At 34.9% G+C, this 26,199-nt stretch overlaps 1 protein-coding gene across 1 annotated transcript in view; it reads right to left on the minus strand.

The window, feature by feature from the left end:
* Positions 1–18,753: 18,753 nt before the first annotated feature.
* LOC141561127 (granulocyte-macrophage colony-stimulating factor receptor subunit alpha-like) overlaps positions 18,754–26,199 on the minus strand; it is a 58,994-nt gene continuing 51,548 nt past the window's right edge. Inside the window, exons 12-13 of the mRNA XM_074300257.1 lie at positions 25,086–25,167; positions 18,754–21,270 (exon numbers count right to left, since the gene is read on the minus strand). Coding sequence (XP_074156358.1) covers positions 21,199–21,270; positions 25,086–25,167 — 154 coding nt within the window. The 3' untranslated portion in view covers positions 18,754–21,198. The remainder of the gene's footprint in view (positions 21,271–25,085; positions 25,168–26,199) is intronic.

Raw genomic sequence — 26,199 nt, forward strand, 5'->3', positions numbered from 1 at the left:
TCTTTTAGGCCTCAATCAAATGTATTCTTGTGAAACAGCTATTCAACCAACCTACTGGGGACCCAAATGGAACCAGCCAGTTCTCTGCCTCTGCCTCTGTCTCTGTTTCTGATCTCTGCCTCATTTCTTTTTTAAAAAAGAAATTTTCTTTCCACACAATAATATTTATTTTTTCCAATTATATGTTAAGATAATTTTCAACATTCATTTTTATAAGATAGGGATTTCCAAATTTTTTCCCTCTCTTCCTTCTTTTCTCCTTCCCCAAAGCAGCAAGCAATCTGATAGAGCTTATACATATACAATCAAGTTAAACATATTTTCATATCAGTCATATTAGGAAAGAATAGTCAGGACAAAAGGGAAAACTCAGAGTAAGGAAAAAAAAAACCCCAGAAAAAGTGAAAATAGAATGCTCTGATTTGCATCCAGACTGCATAGTTCTATCTCTGGATGTGAATAGCATCTTCCATCCATTTGAAGTGTTTTAGATTATTGTATTGCTGAAAATAGTTGAGTCTATCGAAGTTGATCATTGTTGTTTTTACTGTACACAATGTTCTTCTGGTTCTGCTCACTTCACTTAGCATCAGTTCATGTAAGTCTTTCCAGGTTTTTCTGAGATCTGCCTGCTTTTCATTTCTTATAGAACAATAGTATTCCATTACATTCATATGCCACAATTTGTTTAGCCATTTTCCAATTGATAAGTAACCCCTTAATTTCTAGTTTCTTCCCATCATAAATAGAGCTGCTATGAACATTTATTTTTACATGTGAATCTCCCTCCCCCTCATTTTAAATGATCTCTTTGGGATACAAACCTAATAGTAGTATTACTAGATCAAAGTGTATGAACAGTTTTATAAAATAATTCTTTTGAGCATAGTTCCAAATTGTTCTCCAGAATGGTTGGATCACACCAACAACACATTAGTATTCCAAATTTCCCATATCCTCTCCAATATTTATCATTTTCCTTTTTTTGTCATACGAATCAATCTTATAGATGTGAGGTGGTATCTCAGAGTTTAAAAAATTTGCATTTCTCTAATCAATAGTGATTTTTTTCAGATGAATATAGCTTTACTTTTTTCACCTGAAAACTGCCTGTTTATATCCTTTGGCCAATTTTTTTTTTCAATTGGGGAATTTGTATTTTTTATAAATTTGACTGAGTTCTCTATTTATTTTAGAAATAAAGCCTTTATCAGAAACACTGATTATAAAAATTGTTTCTCCATTATGCTTAAAGGGTTATGAAACTCTGTATACTCTTTGATCCAGCAGAATCCCTACTGTATCCCAAAAAGATCATAAAAGAGGGAAAAGGACCCACATGTACGAAAACATTTATAGTAGCTCTTTTTCTAATGGCAAGGAAGCAGGTTTTGAAGGGATGTCAGTCATTTGGGGAATGACTAAACAATACTGCAATACTATTGTTCTGTAAGAAATGATGAGCAGGCAAATTTCAGAAAAATTTGGAAAGACTTATACGAACTGATACTGAGGGAAGTGAGCAGAATCAGAATATTATGCACAGTAACAGATAGATTATGCAGTGATCAACAATGATAAGATTTAGCTCTTCTCAGTAATACAAAGACCTAAGAGACTTCCAATAGAATTGGGATGGAAAATGCCTTCCACACTTGGAGCTCAGGAAAACCAGGGAGATTAAATGGAGATTGAAGCCTAATGTTTTCACTTTTTTTTTTTCTTGAATTTTTCCCTTTTGTTCTTTTCTTTTACAGCATGATTAATATGGAAACGTGTTTAAAATGATTGTATATATGTAATCTAGATCAGATTGCTAGCTGTCATGGGGAAGGGGGAGATAAGGGAAAGAGGGAGAAAAAAATTGGAACTTAAAATCTTACAAAAATGAATGCTGAAAACTATAATTGGAAAAATAAAATACTATTGAAAAGTTAAAAATTGTTTCCCAGATTTCTGCTTCCCTTCTAATCCAAATCTTCCCTATATTGGCTTTGCTTGTGAAAACTCCTTTTAATTTAATTAGTCAAAATAATCTATTTTGCATTTCATATTGTTCTATATCTCCTATTTGGCCACAAATTCTCCATAGATCTGATGGGTAAACTCTTCCTTGCTTACCTAATTTGCTTATGGTATCAGCCTTTATATGTAAACCACATACCCATTTTGAAATTATCTTGTTACAGGGTGTGAGATGTTGGTCTATGCTTGGGTTCTGTCATAATATTTTTCAGTTTTCCAAGTAGTTTTTGTTAGATAGTGAGTTTTTAATCCCAGAAGCTAGAATCTTTGGGTTCATAAAAGAGTAGCCTATTATAATCAATTACTGTGTTTGATGTACCTAACTTACTCCATTGATCCACCACTCTATTTCTTAGCCAGCATCAAATAGTTTTGATAATAGCTGCTTTATAATACAGTTTTAGATCTGAAAGACCTAGGACACCTTCCTTTCCATTTTTTTTTTTATTTCCTTTGATATTCTTGACCTTTTGTGCTCCCATATGAATTTTGCTATTATTTTTTCTAGCTCTATCAAATAATTTTTAGTAATTTGGTATGACACTATTTGAATAAGGTAATTAAATTAGGTGGAGCCATCATTTTTATTGTATTAACTTGACCTATCATGATACATTGGTAATTTTCTGATTATTTAGATCTGACTTTATTTGCGTGAAAAGTTGTATGGGACAAGTCAGGTGCAAGACCCCCTTCTTAATTAATTAGTTAGGAACATCATCAGGAACAAAGAGAAAACATTTATTTAATCCCTACAGGGGGAGGCCCAGACACACACCTGGGAGCCATCCTAACTCCTCCAAATGCTCCTGGAACCTGGCCAGCTTCCTGTTTGTCCAGGGTTTAAAAGTAAAAGACTAGAGCCTTCTCATTGGATAGACTAAAAGGACATAACCATCCTTGCCAATATGACTCAATGCTGAGAAATACTTCATCCAATCAGTCCCATTCAAAGTGTTTTGTAATGGTTTTTATATAGTTCCCACATTTGTCTTGGTAGGTAGCTTCCCAAATATTTTATGTTGTTTACACTTATTTTATATGGAAGTTCTCTTTTCATCTCTTGTTGCTGGTTTTGTTAGTAAAATATAGAAATGCTGATGATTTATATGGGCTTATTTTATATACTGCAACTTTGCTAAAGTTCTCAATAATTTCAAGAAATTTTTTAGTTGATTCTCTAAGATTCTCTAAATATACCATCATATCATATGCAAAGAGTGACAATTTTGTTTCCTCATTACCTATTCTAATTTATTGGTAAAGCTAATATTTCTAGTGCAATATTGAATAATAGTTATAACAGGCATCCTTACTTCACTCCTTATCTTATTAGGGAGTTTATGTCCATTACATGTAATGCTTGCTGATGGTTTAGATAGATTTTTGCTTAGCATTTTAAGGAAGATTCCTTTTACTCTTATCCTCTCCAGTGGTTTTAATAGAAATGGATGCTTTTTTTTTTTTAATGAAAAACTTTTTCTGCATCAATTGAGAGAATTATGTACTGTTGATTTTGTTTTTGATATGGTCAGTTAGCCTGATAGGTTTCCTAATATTGAACTTATCCTGCATTCCTGGTATAAATCCCACCTGGTAATAGTTTATTATCCTGCTGATAAATTGCTATAATCTGTTGCTAATATTTTTATTTAATATTTCAACATGAGGGAAATTAGTTTTCATTCTCTGTTTGGCTTTTCCTTATTTAGATATCAGTACCATATTAGTGTTATAAAAAGAATTTAGTAAGACTCCTTTTGCCTATTTTCCAAAATATTTCATACAGAATAAGGAAAGTTCAGGCAACTTCTCTCATCTTGGCTCTGCCCTTCCCCCCACCCCCCAATCTCTGCTTCATTTTACTTAATCACTGAATGCACATTGCCTCAGTCAAACTGAAATTTGTTAAAGACTTTAATTTTAAAAAGCCAACTTATCCTGCCAGTCAGGGTCATCTTCAGTCATCCTGATGTATATCAGGACTGGATTTAGATCACTCCAGAGAAGAATGAGACTGCTCTCCCTCACTTTAATCCAATTCAATTGCAAATTATGGAATCACCTCCTTGATGTCATGATCTCCTTCAAGAATGGAGGGCAAACAACAACAAGTACATGGAAACCATGCCTTCCCTATATGGTCCATTCTATGGTTATACAGGTCAAATAGTTATAATTGAACCTAACATACCACTGTGAAATTTCTACTCAAAGCTCTATGGGACCAAACATGATAAATTGGATCTCTCTTTCACATAGCAATTCTTCAAATTTTTTGACTGGGCTTGGGAATGATATTTGCTATTCTCAGTTGGTCCACTGAGATGGATGGATCAGAGGTTCCTTTTTTTCCTAGGCTTTCGCTAAGAAATAACAAAACAAAACCCAAAACTTTACACTGATACAATTTAACCATTAGAGGGTGCCAACAGTAAATAGTTTCCTTTTTTCAACAGTGACCATTCTTGGTACAAAAGAGCCTGTGTGGTCCTCTGGAAAAAGACTGGATTTGTTAATTTGATACGTGGTTGGATTCAAATCTCACTGTTGGTTTGAAGAGGGTGCGATAAGAGGCAAAGATGGGTCTGTGGTTTCTTTCTGTCTGTCTGTCTCTCTCCTCTCTCCAAAGTGCTAAGGACAGGTCCGGGGGGAAAGAATTCGCCTACTCAAAGCTGTGACAAGAAAGGCATTTTTTGATTGGGAAAAGAACACCAAGATGTCTTGGCGGGCAATATCTGTTTCCAGAGAGATATTGCAAGAGGCATAGCTTGAGATCTTTATTTTTATACACAACAGGATAATAGAACAGGATTTGTATCTGATAAGACTTCTCTGCTTCCAGAGGATATGGAGAAGTTTATATAACAAGGAGTTTCTCCAGAGACTGTAAGGAAGTTTCTATAAGAAAGGAATTTTTCTCCAGAGGATGTAAGATTTTGTTGGGCTGTCTGCTTTCCCCTCATCATGTTTACTATCTGTGTGGTTTTGGGCAAGTCATTTAGTTTTTCAGGGGCTCAATTCCTTTATGTATAAAATAAGTGGAACTGGAGTTGTTGGTTTAAGAAAAAGTTAAACATTAAACTTGTGTTTCATGCAAACATTTTTTCTTTCTTCCACCCCCACCCGCCACCTCATACATTGAACAATGCATACCCTGACTAGATAATTTCTGAGTTTTTGTTGTTGTTGTTGTTTGTTTGTTTTAACTGTACATGTTTGGTGTTATGACCTTCATTGCCTAGACAGCTCAACCTAGGTTTGGGTTTTTGAATGGATTTTTTTTTTTTTTTTTTTTTTAAGTCCCAATCTTACCCCAGAATCTCATTGGAGTCAGAATTAAGGAAATTTGTAGTTTGGTGTGTGTGTGTGTGTGTGTGTGTGTGTGTGTGTGTGTGTGTGAAAGAGTACACCAATCTGTAGTTTTTAAAGCTTTCCTGCTTGTCTGTACTCTTTTTGGTCTTAATTCTGTTCTCTGCACTATTAAAAAATACCACCACTAACAAAACCTTAACTATGGGCTTTTCTTTCTTCTTTCTATTTTTAATTCTTTTGCCCTCCCACCCTATCTCTAATTTCAAGGAAGAAAGAATAAGCCCCTTTAAAAAATATGAATAGTTGAGCAAAACAATTTTCCACACTAGCTGCACCTAAAAATACATATATTAGTCTTCAAGTTGAAGCTGTCAATCACTCCTTTGTCATGAGGTCTAATATGTAATTTCTTGATCTACCTCCTTTTCCTGGACAATATAGTAGTTTATAGAATCAGTAATACTTGGCATTCTAGAACTGATAGAACCTGATAATGCCTACTATGCTAATTGGACCAATATTCTTTTGCCATTACTTTTCTCCAAATAGGAGAGAACTAGTGATACAGTGAATAGAGTGATAGAACTGGAGTCATAGGCACTTGTGTGCAAATCCAAATACAGACATTTATTAGCTATGTGGTCAAGGACAAGCCATTTAATCTCTGTCTTCTATGACTCTAGATATGAAATCCTCTCACTCCCCCGATCCCTCATCCCTGACCCATGTAGATTTTTTTGTGGATTGTGGATTTGTAGATGGAGATGTAAGGCTGGAGAGGGCAAGAGCTGACACATACTAGCTGAAAGACCTTGGACAAGTCAATTAATTTTTCATTACTCTTGGGAAATCTTTTAGACAATAATTGTCATGAAAATGATTTTCTGTATTGACTTAGGGAATTTTTCATCAGGAGGTTCCTACACTTTATAAGTCATAAGCTTGTTAAACAAACAAAAAACCAAATATTGACATTTTGTTTAATTAAGTTCCTTTGAAGGAATGTACCTTGTAGTTCTATTGGATTAAATGGGGCATTATTTGAAAAGTGCTTTGCAAATCTTAAAACCTTATATAATACTAGTTATTATTATTATTATTATTTTATGCATTTAATTTTTTTTGAGAAAGGAGCTAGAGATTTCATCATCATCATCATCATCATCATCATCATCATAATCTCTCTTCCTCTCTCACACACAATCATTATCGTGATCATGATATAATTTCTCTCTCTCTCATTCTCTCTCTTTCTGTCTCTGTTTCTGTCTCTCTCTCACACATACATACATACACATACACAGAGTTAAGAATCTGTGAATTAGAACAAAAAAAATGGAAAGGAAAGGAAAGAGGATAGGAACCCAGGAGATGATGTTTGCAAATATATGGATGGCAGAAAAAGACACTATATGATTTGTCTCTATTTTCACTATCAAAAATTAAGTAATTTCAAGCTAAAAAGGTGTGGGGGAAGGATTGTTAAGATAAATTAAATTGTCACTATTGAGAATATGTTCCAAGAAACTCAAATATGGAAATAAAGGTCTAAAATATATCCACATAGTCACAGCAGTACTCTTTATGGGAGTAAATACCTGGAAACATTGTGGGCGTCTATTGGTTGGAGAATCACTTAAAAAAAACCCAAAAAACAATGATATCTAATGTAATTCGATATTGTTGTGGAGCAGGAAATAATGAATAGGAGAAATTCAAAGAAACATGGGGATATTTGGGAATTGATTGAGATATAAATATAAATATAAATATAAATATATATATATATATATATATATATATATATATATATATATATATATATATATATATATATATATATATAAGCAGAAAAGCAATATACACAATTATTACCCACAGCCTAGGAGGTGGGTCCTATTATTATCCTGATGAGGATATGATGAAACAGATAAGGAAACTGAGGCAGACAAAAATTAAATGATTTGCCTGGGATCACACAGTTAGTAAATGTCTAGCTTGATTTGAACTCAGATCTTTCTGACTCAAGTCCCTGTGCTATAGTCTGCCTAAGAACCCAGATTTTTTTTACTTTAAATCCAACTCTATCTCCTTTAGTAATAGATAGCATTTACATATGTCTTTCAGGTTTAAGAAGCACTGTGCATATGTTATCTCATTTAATCCTCATAATAACCCTGGACTACAAGTGCTATTATTATTATCTTCATTTTACATATAAAGGGATCTATATTAAGTGAGGTTAAGTGACTTTCCCAGAATCACGCAACTAGGACTGGTTAGGGGAAATTTTGTCAACATTGTGAAATATGGGAAATTTGTTTTGGTGTTCCCTTCTACCCTCTTTCTTCCACTTCTATAACTCTGCCACTCTTAGTATCTAGGACCCTACTGACTCTCTGTCAAAAAAGGCTCTAACATCTCATTGAAACTAATATTTCTCCATACACTGTATGTTTTTGATGAGATTTATTATTTCATTGTTATAAAGAACTTCCTATGAGGAAACTTTCCTTACAAATGCAGGTCAATCCCTATTCTACAACTTATCCTTTTATCATAAATACTTGTACTTTTTGTCATTAACAATGTTAGCAAAGGCAAAATGTCTTTATCAAGTGCTTTGTAGTTTCAAAAGGGCTCTTTTCATAAATCCTATTTAATAGATTTGAAAAATGAGGCTCAGAGAAATAATGTGATGTGGGGCAATGTTGTGAAGTGGATACAAGAGTCAGGAACATCTAACTTCAAATCCAGTCTCAGATACTCACTAGCTGTGTGACCTTGTGCTACTCTGTCTCAGCATTTTTTTTTTTTTAAATTTTTTTTTGAGGCATCATAGTAGTAGAGAAAGAACACTGAATCTAGAGTCTAAGAACCTGGGTTCAAATTCAACCTCTAACATTTACTACTTAGGTAACTTTGAGCAAATGACTATATTCTGAAATATGAGTTTTCTCATGTATAAAATAAGAATATTGGATTAGATGACCTCTGAACCTCCTTTCAGCTCTAGGTCTGTAATCCTACATGATCTGTTTATAATCAGAGCTGGCCTAATCGATTCATCAAATGTATATCAGCTATCTTCTAAGTGCAAGGTTTTATGCCTTGTTTACAAAGCTCAATAATTTACAAAGTTTACAAAGGTAGGAAATGACAGGGAAATGGAGAAGGAGGCATGGAGATTTGAGGAGGGAGGTTCAGAATAAAACATTTCTATCAGAAGGACCAATGTTTTCTTTCTTTCTGGAACTCCCATTTGGATATAGAATGAAAAGATTTGTCTTTTGGGAAAACAATTTCATATATCAAGAGAAGAAGTTGTGGAAGTTTTTATGGAGAAAGGAGATTCTGGATGGCTTTGAAATTATATGACTTTTCTAACCAATCACTTTGTTTGCAGTTTTTAGAAGGCAAAGCCTCAGGATGTATCAGGAATTTGCCATGGTGTTTTCTCTTTACTTGTTTTGATGCTAAAGCTACTCTCTCCCCACAGATAAAAACACATTTTTGGGTCATCTACAGAAAAAACAACCTCTTGCTGGGGTTACTCTAGAGCAGGTTCCTTTAAAAGAACATTTCTCAATTTTTCATCTATATTTTCTAGGTTTTCTGTGCTTCACTTGTTATAAGGCTTCTATGGCCATTAATGAAATTTGTGTTGGGGGCTGGAAATTGAGAATAAATAGGGTTGCCATGTTAATAGACATGAGGTCAAAGGAGAACTTAGTGTTTTTCATGATCCAGAATGGTAACCTCCCTTTTAAGGGATAATACAAATAAAGTTCAATCTGTCACAAAGCAAAAATAATAGCTAGGGATTTGTGTTTCAGGCTTATTGTATATACTTATTGCCATATGCATGTAACCATCGTAGCTACTGCTGGGGAAAAGAAAGAAAAATCCTTTTATCCCAATCCATGGAGTGAAGAGGCAGTGAAGAAGAGAAGTAGGAAACCTCTTCCCCTTTTGAAAAGACAAGTTTCCTCAGAATGATGAAATTGGGACAAACTGAAATAGAAGGGAAAGTACAGAGATTGGCATGTATCTCCTGATCCTGTGACTTCAGGTGGATGGTGTCTAGCTAGTCTCTGTGTTAGACTCGCTTCTTTCTTGATCTTTTGGCCCTGTGGGGAGAAGGCATTTCTCTTTACAGTGGAAAAAGTAGCATTTCCTCCTGGCTACCTGGCTACCTGACCATTCCTTCTCTGTCTCCTTTGGTGAATATTCCTCTAACCTTAGGTGACCCTCAGAATTTTGTCTTGGGCCCTTTCTCTTCCCTTTCATACTATTTTACTTGGTGATTTTATCAATTTCTAATGACTTAATTACCATCTCTATGCTAATAATTCTCTAATCTACCTTTCTTGCCCCAATCTCTCGGTTAATCTCACATATTGGACTGCCTTTCAGACACCTCAGACTAGAAGTCAAGTAGACATTTTAAACTCATATTTTCAAAATAGAACTCATCTTCCTCTCCCCATTCGTTCTCCTCTTCTAACACAATCCTTCCAGTCTATCTTGCTCCTAACATAGAAATCATTCTGGATTCCTCCCTCTCTCCCTCCACCTCCCCAATATTCCAACTGTTGCTAAGATTTGTTGATTTCATTTTCATCACACCTCTCGAATTGTTTCTTTTCCCTGCTTTGATATTGCCACCATTTTGGTGTAGATTTTCATCACCTTATCCCTTGATTATTGCAATAATCTGCTGGTAGATCCACCTGACTCAAATATCTCCCAACTCTGATCCATTCTCTATTCAGCCATGAAAGTAACTTTTGATCGTGTCATCCTATTCCCTCCTTACTCAAAAAAACCCAGTGGCTTCCTATTGCTTCTAGGAGCAAATACAAAATGATCTGTTTGTCATTTGAAGCTCTTCACACCTTAGTTCCCTTTTACCTTTTTTTTTTTTTTTTTTTAGTTTTACAACTTACTCCCCAAAATATAATCTTTGCTTCAGCGACACTGACTTCCTGGCAATTCTATGAAGAAGACACTATCTATTGGTTCTTGACACTCTTTTTGTCCCCCATATCTGGCATATTTTTCCTGCTCTGCTCTAAGTACTGACCTCCTGGGCTTCTTTATATCCCACCTAAAATACTACCTTCTTTTGGAAGCCTTATGTTCCTCTTAATTCCAGTATTTTTTCTGGTTTTAAATAATCTCCTATGTATTCTGTCTATAGCTTCCTTTGTATATATTTGCTTGCACATTTGTCTCCTCCATTTGATTTAAAACTCCTCAGGAGCAAACTGTATTTTGCCACTTTTTGTATTTAGCACTTGGAAGAGTACTTGGTACATAGTAGATGTTTAATAAATATTTAATAAATTGAATTTGCTTGGTTAGGTGAGCATCAAGCCACCTGGAAATTCTATCTATCTTTGCCTTTCTCTTTCTTTTCCTGAGCTTAGATCAACCTCTAGAGATGATACATGGGTATTTCTAGCCTAGGAGGGTACCTATTTTGTTTGAGTTCTCCATTTTCTGATTCCAGTGCTGGCTGTCCAGAAGATTTCCTCCATAGAACTTCTTTAGAGGAAGGATGATCATCAGAATCATCCTATTGCTGAAGAACCAAAGTAAACTATTCATTAGCTGGATGGGAAATATAAATTACTCAATTAATTGTGGATTACTCAAATAATGATAATCAAAAGTGAGTATGCATTACCCAAAGATCCATAGCTTTCTATGTGAACACTAAGGATTGTAATAGGGTTTTGGAGATGGTTTATGTTTCCATATTTGTTCATGTGTACTCATAAGTCTTTTACACCTAATAAAGTTTTTATGGTAGAGGAAATAAGCAGTTATCTATTCTTGACTCTCATATGCATGCTGAATATCTTTAGTGGGAAGAGGAGAGAAATTAACCACATTTTTCCCAATGCTCTATACTTGAACCATACTCATCTTTGAGAGAGTTCCCTGTAGGGTAAGGGCAGAACTGAAAGGAAAAATATGACCTCCCTCTTCAGAATCACAGAATCATAGAATTTAAGAATAAGAAGAGACTTTATTGGACATTTAATTCAATCCATAGAAAAAAGGAATCCCTATTCTAACATATCTGACAAAGGGCTATCCAGTGTCTAATTGAATATCTCCAGAGTCACCCCTGGATTGAACTAGGTTCATATGAGCCCATAGAATAAATCTCTTATTTTGGGGTCCTGGGCTAAAAGTGCAGGAATGATGCTAATTATCCCAGCAAGCTGTGTCAGCTAATAATGATTGAGTACATGATATTTTAAGATGCAATGTTTATACTTATACTACATGCTTATATACACGTATTGTCTACTCATTAGAATGTAAGCTCCTTAAGAAGAGGAACTGTTTTGACTTTATTTTTATATCCTTTGTGATTAGTATGAAATCTGGGAAGCAGTTGCATAATAAATGGTTGTTAACAGACTGATTGAAGATTTTAAAGCATTTATTAATTCTGAGTTCTGTATCTTTATTTTATTTTACATTCTCTTTTTTTCCTTATGTTGTAATACATTGCTTTTTAAAAAACTCAATCTCCAGGGCAGCTAGGTGGCACAGTGGATAGAACACTAGCCCTGAAGTCAGAAGGACTTGAATTCAAATGTAACCTCAGACACTTAACACTTCCAGCTGTGTGACCCTGGGGAAGTCACTTAACTCCAAATGCCTCAGCCAAAAAGAAAGAAAGAGAGAAAGAAAGAGAGAATGAAAGAAAGAAAGAAAAAAAGAAAGAAAGAAAGAAAGAAAGAAAGAAAGAAAGAAAGAAAGAAAGAAAGAAAGAAAGAAAGAAAGAAAAAAAAAGAAAGAAAACTCAATCTCTCCATTAGATGTGATAAGGAGAACAAAGTGAGTTTAGGTGAGGACTGTCGGAAGTGGTAGATAGACATACAGAATAGGATTCCATCATGAGAAGAGAATTTAGCTTCACTATAAGGGAAAGTTTTCTGATATTTAGAATTGTTCCAAAATGCAATGGGAAGACTTAGGACAGGAATGGGGAATCATTTTTCTGCCAAGGACCATTTGAATATTTATAATATCACACATGGGGCACACAAAATTATCAATTTATTGAACCCAATCAGTGGGAGATTGTTGTACTTAGCTTTCATTTCATCATTAATGTGGTTGCCTTAGGAAATGATTTTGTGGGTCTTACACGATTCATAGACTGGCCATTCCTTAACCTTGACTTAGGATACAGTAAGCTCTCCCTCAACACAGAACTTCCAGAAATTGCTGGTTGACCATTTTCATCAATATTGTAGAAAAGATTCTAGAAATATAAACCGAATTAAATAGCCTTTGAGATCCTTTGTAACTCTGAGCAAGTAAATTAGATAAAAGGGAAATGTCAAATACAACTAGATTTTACTGCTGTCTTTTCTGCTTGTGTACTTTTTATTCATAGATACTCTAGAAAAATTTCTAGTATGCATTCAGGTAGGATTAAATCTGGGATTTTCCCCCCTTTTATTTACATTCATCTATTTGTTTATACCTATAAAAACCACTTTTAAAATACACACACAGAGCTGTGCCTCAATTTACATAGTACATATTCTCCCAAAAAGTGGGGTTTGAATTTTTTTTGTGTGTGAACAAAATTATATTTTGAGTTCAATGAATAAACTATTTATTTAAAGTATTTTTAATGCTGGAGTATTTTGTAAAGTCAATAATTCTCTGGTAAAGTGAGATACAACACACACACACAAGACATACACACCAGCCCTTAACCCAAAAATAATATCAACCTTTGTGTTTAAAGGTCATTTAAGTTCAGTTTAGTTCAGTTCAATTCAACTTAACACAATTCTTTGAATCATTTAATAAAGGGAAGTGGAGAAAAATTCAGGAAGTTAAGACATGCTGAAGATTTTTTTTTTAATACAACAAAATACCTTGCTGCACTAGTTTGGAGGAATGAGAAAAACCAGTGAAGTGCAAACAGAAAAGATAAACTTTAGTCCAGTGTTTGTATAATTCTAGGATCTTAAGGCTTCAGTATTGGAATCTACAAGGTTTCTTTGCTCCCCAAACAATATGATCCAATGCAAACTCTGAGTACTGTACTTCTTATCTAAGCTCTACGAATTTTTGATATGGACGGAGTCTGAACAACAGAACTATGGGCTTGTTGGAATATCAGTAGACTGCTACTGGACTCAGTGTTTATCAACCAGCTGAAGAGTTCTGTAGGTTCAGAATGAAAGAACATCATACTTTCCTTTGGTCTGGGATTCCTGCCTTACTTATTCCACTTCCAGCTTTAGACTATGCTGAAGAATGGAATTAAGACCCTGGTCCTTTCCTAGGGGGTCAGTGTTCCACAACTACAGCTTGCTTCTGTATTTCTTCCTTGCTTCCATTCTATACTACTCCTTACCTTGGATCATCAATTAAATACAGCCTCTCACTAAATCTGTGACTCAGCAATGAGTTGTAAGGCACAAACCATTCAATAGGTCCCTTTTTTTCCTTCTTGCATAAGATCAAGGAGCTATCTCTGGCTCTGGGCTCTTTTTTTGTTCTTATATACAGCTTTAGACAAATTCTCTTTGAGTCCTCCTGTTGTACTCTTGGTTCTACCATATTTCCAGTGGCCACAGAGATATATTTAGTCCAACCTGGAATAATAGTGAGAAAACACTTACTGTTTTATATACATATATATATATATATATATGTATATATGTATACATGTATATACATATATATATATGTGTATATATATATGTATGTATGCATTTCTTAGTCCAGACTTAGTTTGTTATGTTTTCTAAATCTTTGTAGAGTAAGTTATGTGAGAGTTTAGTTATATTACTTTCTACTACTCCATCATTTTGGCTGGTCTTTTCAAGAACATTAGAGACATACACCATACATACACCAGATGTCTGATGTAGTAAGTAAGCTTTATAACTCTATCACTGAAATTTAGGATTTCAAAGAGTGTCCTCTTAAGCCTTGTGCTATGCCAACAATCCAGGAAATTGCCATGTGGTAGATAAGAGTCCCTAATGAGAGTTGATGTTCTCTGTAGTATCTGACTTGAAAAGAATATTTGGCAAGATTTTAACTTGCTCATTTATTTTCTTTTCATCAAAGAATTATTGATATATTTTGTTTTTATTTTCATCATTTTGATTCCCAAAAATATCCTTCTATGGTGTATCCCAATGAATCATCTCTTGTATGAATGGATAAAAAAAACCTGTTATTCATTAATACTAACCCAAACATTAAACAAGTTAGAAGGTATGTGGCAATCCTCCAGAAAAAATGAAGAAAGACACATTTTCTCATCTCTTCTTTGGGACCAAGCTTCACCATTATAATTCCATACCTTCTTAATTTCAGTTTTTTATTCATTCATTCATTTTTATTCATTTTCCATTGCTGTACACATTTTAAAAGTTATTTTCATTGTTCTATTCATATTATCCTATATAAACTGATAGATGAGTCTTCCTATGATTCTCTAAATTCTTTATATTCATAATTTCTTATGGTGTAGTAATCTTATTCTTCTCCTTCTTTTGTTTCTTCTGCTTTTCTTCTTCCTCCTCCTCTTCTCTTTCTTGTTAAGTGCCACTCTCACACTCAACTACCGCTAATCAATCCTAATTCTCAGGTCTGATCAGAGAAACTCTGGTAAATATATCAATCTTACCTCTGTTTTGAGGTCCTCAGAAGTCCTCCGACTGCAAAAGATGAAAATATTCTGTTGTGATCCACATTCAGTCCCCTTAGTCCTTTCTCTGGATACAGATGCCTCTCTATATCACAAATCTATTGAAATTGATCTGAATCACCTCAAAGAAAAGCACCAAGTCCATCACAGTTGATCACCACATAATCTTATTGTTGCTGTGTGCAATGTTTTCTTGATTCTACTCACTTCACTTAGCATCAGTTCATGTAAATCTTGAAATCAGCCTGCTGATCATTTTTTATAGAACAATAATATTCCATTATATTCACATACTACAACTTTTCAGCCATTTCCCAACTGATGGGTATTATTTTCTCTTTTTTATGATCTCTTTGGGATACAGACCTAATGGAGACATTGCTGGATCAAAGAGTATGCACAATTTGATAACCTTTTGGGCATAGTTACAAATTGTCCTTTAGAATGGCTTGGATCAGTTCACAACTCCACCAAAAATGTATTAGTGTTCCAGTTTTCCTACATCTCCTCCAACATCCGTTTATTATCTTTTCCTGTCATTTTAGCCAATTTGAGAGGTGTGAAGTAATATTTCAGAATTGTCTCAATTTGCATTTCTCTAATCAATAGTGATTCAGAGCATTTTTTTCATATGCCTAAAAATGGTTTTAATTTTTTCATCTGAAAATTGTCTGTTCATAATTTTATGAATTTTATTTATCAATTGGAGAATGGCTTGCATTCTTGTAAATTTGAGTCAATTCTCTACATATTTTAGAAATGAGGTCTTTATCAAAATCCTTGGATATAATTTTTTTCTGCAGTTTTCTGCTTCCCTTCTAACCTTGGTTGCATTGCTTTTGTTTGCAATGAAAACTTTTGAGCTTAATTTGATCATATTTTGCATTTTGCATTTCATAATGTTATCTAATTCTTCTTTGACTATGAATTCCTTCTTTTCCCACAGATATTAGAGGTAGACTATCTCTTGTTTTCCTAATTTGCTTATAGTATCACCTTTTATGCCAAAATCATACCCATTTTGATCTTATCTTGTTATAGGGTTTTAAGTGTTAGTCAATGCCTAATTTCTGTCATACTATTTTTAATTTTTCCCAGTAATTTTTATCAAATAGTGAGTTCTTATCCCCAAAGCTGAACTCTTTGGGTTTATCAAACATTAGATTATTATAGTCATTGACTATTGTGTCTTGGATACCTAATCTGTTTCACTCTTATTTCTTAGCCAGTCAGTACCAAATGGTACTGACTGCTGCTTTATAATATAATATTAGGTCTGGCACAGTTAAGCCATCTTTGTTTGCATTTTTTCATTAATTCTCTTGAAATTATTGACCTTTTGTTCTTCCACATGAATTATGTTATAATTTTTTCTAGTTCTATAATTTCTTGGCAGTTTAATTTGCATGACACTCATTCATTTATTTTTCAAAAATTTTCACAGTATTTTCTTTTTCTAATTACATGCAAAGATAGTTTTCAACATTTATTTTGATAAGATTTTGAATTTCAACTTTTTTTCCCTTCCTCTCTTATTTTCTCCCTCCACAAAACACCAAACAATCTGATATAGGTTACACATGTACAATCATTTTAAACATGTAATATTTGTTTTTAAAAAAAAATGTTTAACACAGTGTCTGGCACATATGAATGTTTTTCCTTCTTTTCTGGATGTGAGGGGAAAGCTCAGAGTTGTTTTGATTCACAAGTCTTTAGGTATTAACAATTTGGAGCACTCTAATTGAGGAAAATAACATATATAGGAGAATCTAATTGTAGAGCAGGCCCAGAGGTCTTAAGAGTGCATAGGGTATAAGCCCTTCATGGAAGGTAATATGGAGGGAAATAGTCCATCATTATTGGGAAAAGGTCTAAGGGTTAGAGAATGATGAGGTATAACCAAATGATGAGGTCTAGATAAGGGATACCTAAATAAAATTAGGTTTAGTTGAGGTCTAGTGGCAGGTTGGGGGTACAGGGAGTCAAATGGAGCTCCCCTGCAACCCCTTTGGATTTGGTGCAAGGATATAGAGTTAAATGAGTTCTAGTGGTGGCACTAGAGTCCCCTGTAAATGAATTTATAGGCCCGAAAACCTAGATTGATAAAAAAGGTTTATTGTAGGGTTTGGAAGTAAAATTAAAGTCTGGTTAGTAAAAGGAGTTAGATAGAGAAAGAAATACACCATAAGTGGTGGACAGAGAGTCCGTGATGCAAAGCATGGTGCTTGCATGTTTTGACCCTCTGCAAAGAGATGATTCCATCTTGGCTCTTTTATTTGCTTGAAGGGGCCTATAGGTGGATTCCCAGGATGATTCCTCGAGGGCCAGAACCCACCAGGTGAGGGTTGGGAAACCTGAGCAGATCATTAAAATGGGGGCTGGGTACAGCCCAAATTAGCTCAGATAGGGATCTCTCCCCTTGGAGTACAAAAGGGTGGTTTTGACCAGATCTTGTAAATCAAAGGTCAGTCCCAAAGGGGTTTGGGGATCAGAAAAATAATCTTAAAGGGGCTACTGCCCCCATCATTTTCCCCCTCAAGCAATTAAATGTTAAATTATTTTAAGAAAAAATTTTGGGGCAGTGTCTCTTATTTGAGGCAGGGTTGGAAGATTTTCTCCAAGGATCTTCAGTGTCGCAGAGTCCCCTTTTCAGAGAAGGTAAAGATTCTGGATTGCATTGGGAAGAAGTAGGGATGGGTGTCACTGGAAAAGAGGAAATCTACTAGATTTTGTCTTCATAGCAAGATCTATACCTTGGGATCTTTGGTGTTACACGTGGTTGAAGACTGGAAAGAATTAGAGTAGGAAGAAGGTAGTGATAGATAGTTCTATGGTTAGAGCAATAGTCACAGTCATGAAGACCTGAATTCAAATTCAGTTTTAGACACTTAATAGCTTTGTGACTCTGGGCAAGTCACTTAACCCTTGTTCATCTCTTTTTCTCAACTTTAAATTGGGGATAATAGCACCTCTCTCAGCATAGTTAAAGGCATCAAATAAGATAATAATTGTTCCTTCTCCCCTTCTGGCTTTAATGCAGGCCATATCTTTCCCAGTATAATAGCTTTTATATGGTAAGCACTTAACAAAATCTTACCCTATACTAAACTGGAGACATTGATGAACTAGTCACAGAGCTGATAATACCTACCATAATACTTTCCAATTAGACAGTAGAGTGAGAAAAAAATGGGATTCTCATGGGAGTATTGTGCCAACAACTTTCTTTAGTGCAAAGAAGGAAGAATTAGATGACAAAATTAGGAAACATCATAAACCTGGGAATGAAGCATTGTGTAACAGTGGGATATCTATTAGAACCCTCCCTGCAAAAAAACAACCCAGCTGATAAGTTGATTTGAATTCATTGAAATTTAATTCTTTGAAAGGTGGAGGAAATAATAAAGGGAACTTCTATTCTGGGTTGGATTGTGACCCATAAGGAGGAACTTATTGCACAAGTAAAAGTTCTGTAACCTTAGGGAGAAAACACTAACTTTATTTAGAATTCATAATAAGGAAGGTGAAGAAAGTCTGATATACATTAAAGATTTTGGAAGAAAATATTTTAATGTCCAGAGACATGAAGGTTAAGGAGGAATATAGTCACCCTAATTGTAATTTTAGCTCTTAAGTCCCCACTGATATGCCTCTATTTGCATAGACCAGTCACTAATAATAATAACAACACTTTGATATTTTGTTTGATATATTAAGCATGCTTTTTACTTGACATTGATTCAAGAGAAATAATAATTACTTCACAGGTAATTATATGTTAAAGTGCGCAAAAAATAAATACAGCCTAACCCATACATATATTGGAGTCACAATTTCCCAACAATATATTCTATATCTATGAGGGAGAGTGCCTTTTCCTTATCATGGAGCCTATGAATGACAAAACAAAACCTATGTGTTTGGGGGTAACTTAAAATTTCAGAATTATAAACTTCTTTGTCCTCATGTCTCAAAAAAGTTCATTAAGATTCCTTTATGGATATAGCTTCTGTGTTGGACATGTGTCTACTACAATGTGAAATCATTTTCTCTGAAATGAATTAATCCATGTTATACTTAACAAACATTTCATAGAACATGATACATCAGCCAAACTAGTCAATCTATTGGTCAACATGATTGATTTTTTTTTTTCTAAACTGTTCCTCTGATCAGTTGGACTTATTTTTCAAACATCACAGCAATCGAGGGGCAGCTAGGTGGCACAGTGGATAGAGTATCAGTCCTGAAGTCAGGAGCACCTGATTTCAAATCTGGTCTCAGACACAACACTTCTTAGCTGTGTGACCCTGGACAAGTCACTTAACCCCAATTACCTCAGCAAACAAAACAAAACAAAGTAAAACAAAAAAATCACAGCAATCACTCCTAGCTTCAAGATTAGTTGATACAATTTCAAAATTTGTTCTTTCATCTTCTGTTCTGCTCTTTCATATTTTTATTGGTTTCTGATCTCTCATATTTTTATTGGTTCTGAGAATGTCATCCCCAACTTTCGCTTAGGGTTGGTAAGCAAATTATCAGCTCTCTTTAAAATTGGATAAATTACATTTGTTCTACAATCACAGAATGTTCTTGGTATTCAAAGCTCCAAAGTATATTATAGCTTATCATATTGAAAACCAACAACTATCTTGGAAATTATCATTAGAGTAACTGCTTCAGTAACTGCAGAAACTTGAAAGGATATCATCCTTCACACAGGCAATTAATTTATAGGAAGGAGAAGGTACTAACAATCAAAGGGAATCGGGAAAGATTTTGTACTCAAAATGTTACCTCAGTTGGATCTTGAAGAATCTACAGATTCTAAGAGGCAGAGATGAGGAAGGCATAAATTCTATGAATGGAGCTAACTTGTTCAGAAGCATAAAAGAGAAGTGGCATGTTAAGCATATTAAACAGATAATTGAATAGTTTAATTAGAATGGAAAGTTCATTAGAGTAGTAATTTGAAATATCTGAAAAAGCAGATTGAAATATAAATAGTAATTGTCTGCATCAAGCAGCATAAAAAAAAAAAAAAAGATGGGGATGAGGAGCCTGAGAAGTGTCCATAAGTCAAATTAAAAAAATAAATTTAGTTTAATGGAGAGAAGATATTAGGGAAAATTTAAGATTATTATGTTGGGTCTCAGGACACATGGTTTTATTTGGAAAGAAACACTGACTCAGTGCATCTGTAAAAGGGAATGACTCTCCCTTAATTTCTCTCTTTCTCTTTTTTATTTCCTGACTGCATATCATATTTGTACTGTTTTAACCTGTTTCATGAGGGATAAGTGTATATCAACTTCTCCCATTTGGCAATTCAAGTAGGAGTTATGGGGTCAGTTCGACAAGTTTGACTAGATTTTTTGGCTGCCCCCTCAATTTTGGGTTTATTTGGCTGATCCAAAGTGATCAAACATTGACCATAAAGTGTACACCTAAAGGTTACCTTGTGAATTCCAGAGGTCTGGAGGTTCTGGGTCTCCAGAGAGTGCCAGATGGATTTGGGAAGGAGTTCCTGCTAACTACTATGATGTCTTACAGGAAAAATGACATCTGGTCATAAGATGAAGGATGGTGCAGAGATGAAGTGAAATGTAAAATGGGTATTCAGCAGTTCTAGCAAATGTTTTATGTTTTGATGGTTGTAATTGTCTCAATTAAGGAGCTCATTAATGGAAGGGAATTGGATAGAGCAATCCTTGGGCTTAATAGCATTTATACTGTCAGATGAGGCATATTAATTTTAAAACTGTATGTCAGATGGATTGGTTGGGGAAAAGATTGAAATCAGGAGAGATAGGGACAGAATCAAGAGTTGTGGAAGTAGAATTGACAAAATTTGGCATTTGATTGGAGATGGGGTGGGGTATGTGGTGGTATAAAAGGAAAAAGACGGTGATGATTCCAAGCATGCAAACACAGGTGGTGGGAAGGGTAGTGGAGCCCTTAACAGAAATAAGACCATTTGGAGGAGGGATATGTTCTTGGATAGGTTTTAAAGCTTATTCTTCAATATGCTAAATCACCTCTCATCTGAGAGGAATAAAATGTAAAAAAATAAAAATTTCTTTAAATTCCAACAGGTAATAGTACTGGGGAAATTCATATATTCCTCTGACCGTTTGATGTCATCCCATTACATCTATAGTCATTATTTCTTCACATTTTTCTGGATAATATTTAAATTCTTCCCAGATGATCTAAGGAAAGCAAGAAAAGCAAGAGTTATGTTTTAGAAGATTTGCATATAAATTGAGTCATTTTTCCTCCTGTAGAAATATTAGAAAGGGTTAATAATACTAGTGACCAAGAGAAGAGATCAGAAATGCAGATAAAAGTGTATAGTCCTTGTAGGTAACTCTATGTGATCCCTAAATTAGGGATTGGAAGACCCTTGTGTATTAGCTATATGCCTTAAAACATAACCTCTTTGAACTTTATCATCACATCTGCAACTCATACTATCTCCCAGTGTGGTATCATGGAAAGGGTTCAATTTGTAATGAGAGGACCTAAATTCCTAATTCTGGCTCTGCTATTTACTATCTTTGTGATTCTGATTAAGACATTTATGGACCTTAGTTTCCTCAAATTTAGAATGAGAGTTGGACTAGGTGACTTGAAAGTCCTGCCCTATTCTAAATCTCTGATCCTGTGATGCAGGTTTGGTGTTCTATTATGAGAAGAAAGGATGTCTCCAGTCTTTGAATATTTCCTTCTGATATGTGACAATGGGCAAGTCTCTTTATTTCTCATCATCTTTTTAAAACCGTTTCTGTATTAGCGGAAGGAGTTTTCACACTGGGAGTTCTTATTCTGATGAAATCATAAGACCAACCCTTTTATCTCAAACAGAAACCACTCATTTGGTTCCTAAAGAGATGAACGGCCTTGTACTATTATTTAACTTGTAGTGATTTGAACAACTTGTTAGCTTTTTCAAGGCAAAGTTTCTATCTGTAAAATGGGGATACAAATAATATCTATATATCCCGGTTTGTTTTGAGGATAAAATGAAGTAAAATTTATAAGGTGTTTTGTAAACTTTGAAGTTCTGTATAAATTCTAGTTGTTCTTCTTAAGAATAATCATTCTAAAACATCAGGATTTTGCTTAAAGCTCTCTGTAACAGAAGTATGATTCATGGTAGAGAGCCTTAGTTGGAGTTTTCTTGTGGAAGATGCTAGGGAGCTTCTTCCAGGAGAATTGTGATTAAGTTTAAGGGAAATACCTTATAGAGACAGACTGGAGCATGAGTAGACATTGTAACTGATTGTTCTGAGTTAGCCACAAGTTGAGAAGGAGGATCTTTGTCATTCAAAAAGCCTTATGTGCTTCAGTTAGGTATCAACTTAATTTGCTTTTGGAGAATTTTGGTGACTAGGTAGTTGATGATTCTCCTTTAAGAGAGTGGAGGTTCTGATCTTGGGAAACCAAATTGTGGGAATATGAGATCAAGTACTTAGGTTGGTTTTTATAGTCTTTGCAGCATTGGTGCCTCAGGCAGCAAAGAGCAATCTTTGGGAGCAACCTTTCAGATTCTGACATGGTGGAAACTTTCCTTTGGCATTTGTGAGGCACTTGGATTCTTCTGAAGAGAGTAGGAAAAATTCTATGTGGAAATTGAGCTAAGTTCTGAGCCTACTCTATTGGAAACTAAAGTAGTATAAGGGAGAGTATGCCCCAGAGGTGTTGGGGGAAAATATTTATGTATTTTGTTACCCCATTTGAAGTAAATGTTGTACAATCATTTTTTCCCAATCATTCCTGACTTTTTGTAATATCATTTTGGGTTTTCTTGACACAGATGCTGGAATGGTTTTCCATTTCTTCTCCAACTCCTTTTACAGACAAGAAACTGAGGCAAACAGAATCTTGCTTAGAGTCACACAGCTAGCAGGTGTCTGAGGCCAGATTTGAACTTGGATCTTACTGATTCCAGGATTGTCACTCTATCTACTGTAGCAAAATATTTCTTTATTAAAGGTATCTGATATGAAGTGGTTAAAATGGTATTGGGGGTGGTAATCACTGTCTGCCTAAAATGAGAAGAACACAACTGATGGGAAGTCTACCTGATAGCAGGGGAAGAGAAAAATCCACAAATCTCCTCTGAGTACCCAGGAACTCTAAGGAGGAGTTATAGACATGGCCCTAAGAGAATGAGGGCAGAGCTTACATGTTCCTCCTCCAATGAAGGAGTGTCTTCAACTTTTTTAGGGACTCTATTCCACTTTTGAATGGATCTAATTATTAGGAAATTTATTCTGACATCAATCCCATGTATATCAACCTTTACAATTCTTGTGAAATGAGGTTGAAATTTGTTGATTTCTGATGAGTCTTTCATATAGATTTGTCTCCCTGTGAATTTTCCCATGTGTTTCTTAGTAACCTTTGGAGCAAGACTGAATAAGTCAAATCCTGTTTTCACCTGACATCTCTTCAAATGTCTGACAAGTCTTTTCTTATCTAGATTAAACATTCACAATTTCTAGAGGCTGCCTTGCAGCACATTGGACAGAGCTTTGTTCTTGCAGTCTGGAAGACTTAAGTTAAAAATCTGGCCTCAGACACTTATTAGCTGTGTGACCCAGGGGACTTAACCTTGTTTGCCTCAGTTTCCTTAATTGTAAAATGAGGGTAATAATAGTGGCACCTACTTCTCAGAACTGTAGTGAAGATCAAATAAGATAACAGTTTCAAAATATCTAACACAAAGTAGGTGCTTAAGAAGTACAGTCTTCAAATGATCCTCAGAAGACATTATTTTCCCTATTATGGCTGGACTTTCCTAGATTCTTTTCAGTTTATAATGCCTTTCATAAAATAGGGTGTTCCAGAGTGAATTCAATACTCTTATTTTGGTCTGAACAGAACACTGAGATGACACTTTTTTGATTCTTAAAGTATGCTGAGCTTACAAGACACTAAAAAGCACAGATCTTTACCTTCATCTTTAAAGTGCCTCCGGTTAATGAATAATTAGGAAAATGAATGCCTTTGAAGTTGTGCACTTTAGGGAGGGGCTAGATTTTTTATTTATCTTGTCCCTTGACCTTGCCTTACTTTTCATTGCTCTTCACTTTTCCCTCACTTCTTTTCTCTTTTCTCTCTTTCTTTGTCTCCCATCTCTTTCCTTTGTCTGGCATTCTGTCACTTTTCTCTTTCCATCTGTCCATCAATCTCCATCTGCCCTTTTTGTGTCTCTTTTAGTTATATATGTACAGATTTCAGGAATACAGAGTTGCAAAAATATATAGGCAAACAAGTATTGCAGGGATTCACATATGGATGTGTGAGAGATATGAATTTTCAAGGGGACACTGAATTTGGTGAACTGATGAGGGAAAAGAACAAGATTGAGAAGTTGAGAGGGGTGTTTTAGAGAGAAATTAATCACTCTCTGGAGGGCCCATAATTAAAATAAAGAGGAAAACATCAATATAGGTAGATATCTCCTTAATCAGGTAGTAACTATTCCTGCTCCCAAATAATATGTAAGGGGGGGAAGAGGGGAGGCAGGAAAGGGGGGAGGTTGCAATAGGGATTCTTTGGGGTCTTTTTTTAACTTGAGAATGTGGAAACCTGAACTCATCCCTTCCAGATGTTAGAGTAGAGAGAATAATGGTTGAGGAGCTGGGTTTAAGCCCTGCCTATGACCCTTTAAATCTGTATGAATCTGAGTCCATTTGAACACCTCCTAGCCCTCAGTTTTCTCAGCTCTAAAGTGGGGGTGGTGGATTATATGGTTTGTAAAGTCCTTCCAGCTCTAATTCTATGATACCTGTAGTGACAAAATACAGTGAGATTTCTGCTCATTGGTATCCCTGGCATTTAATTACACAAGTTACTCTTGTCCTTTTGTGGTCAGATAATAAACAAAGGCTTTCCCAAGACTGCTTTTGTAGATAGGAAGATAACCCCTTCTCCCATCTTCCCTAAACCAAATATCTACATCTTTATCACAGTTTTTGAAATGAGGACAGTATATGGTATGGCAAGGATATCCTACCTGTCTATCCAGGTGATCACAGATGTTCACTTTGTCTTTAATCTGAGGAATTGGGGGGAATAATTTTTGCATTATACGGTATCTTGGAAAAAAAAGAGGAGAAAATAAATGAAAACCATGCAATAAGAAAGACTGTTCCAATCTGCCAAAGTCAATATTGCTCTGACAAGGAAGCCCTTTAATGCCAATGTTCTGGTGACCCATGGTGATTCTGATCTTTATCCAGAAAAGGTCAACTGAGCTATTAAATACCTGCCCAATTTTCTACCTACTGCTCTGAACATTCTAGATACTTAACAAATCATTTGGATTTAAATTTGTATTCTAGAAGGAAATACTTTAGAGATAAGGTAAAACAAACAGTATTTGACAAATGCCCTTCTATACTGAAAAGGTTAGATAGCCCAAAGCTCTTTCTTGCTTTAATCTAGTCTTAGAAAACAATATTAATGGTGTACTATTTTCAGATCCAGTACACTATTCACATTTCATGACTTTAAATATTGAGTTAAAAAAAAATCTCCCTTTGTGATCAAGATAAGATTATTTGCATTTTGATCTGCATTCCAATATGTGTATTGCTTTTTTTTTTTAGGGACAAATTCTGCCTGTGAGTTCAACCATCCTCACATTTGTAAGATGTCAAAATTGAATCATTCAATTAATAGAAATAATTCAGGGTTCAAAAAGTGCTCAAAACCTTTATGAGGTTGTGTGGAGCAAGTATGGAATAAGATATGGTGAAGAACAGGAATGTTAAATTCCTTTTCTGTATTCTATCTTCTCTAGGTCTTTGTGACCTGCATAAGTATGCTGACTATTAGCCAATATTCATTTAGATTTTAGATATATGTATTTAACCCAAGATGATGACATTTATCTCTGTTCAAGCTATCAATGTTTAGGCGACTTGTTTGATGTATGTTCCTCCCTGAACCGGAGAATCTGCTGTTTTTGGCACAAATAATAACATCCAATTAACTGGTAGGGGGCCACCTATCCCTTAATGTTCCCCAAACTCATGATGTAATCCTTTTCCAATTAAACCTATAAAAACTGTATATCTTCTCCTAGTTCTTTAGCCCTTCTACCGTGAACTTTCTTTCTTTCCCTC

The sequence above is a fragment of the Sminthopsis crassicaudata genome, chromosome 3, assembly GCF_048593235.1.
Source record: "Sminthopsis crassicaudata isolate SCR6 chromosome 3, ASM4859323v1, whole genome shotgun sequence".
NCBI lineage: Eukaryota > Metazoa > Chordata > Mammalia > Dasyuromorphia > Dasyuridae > Sminthopsis > Sminthopsis crassicaudata.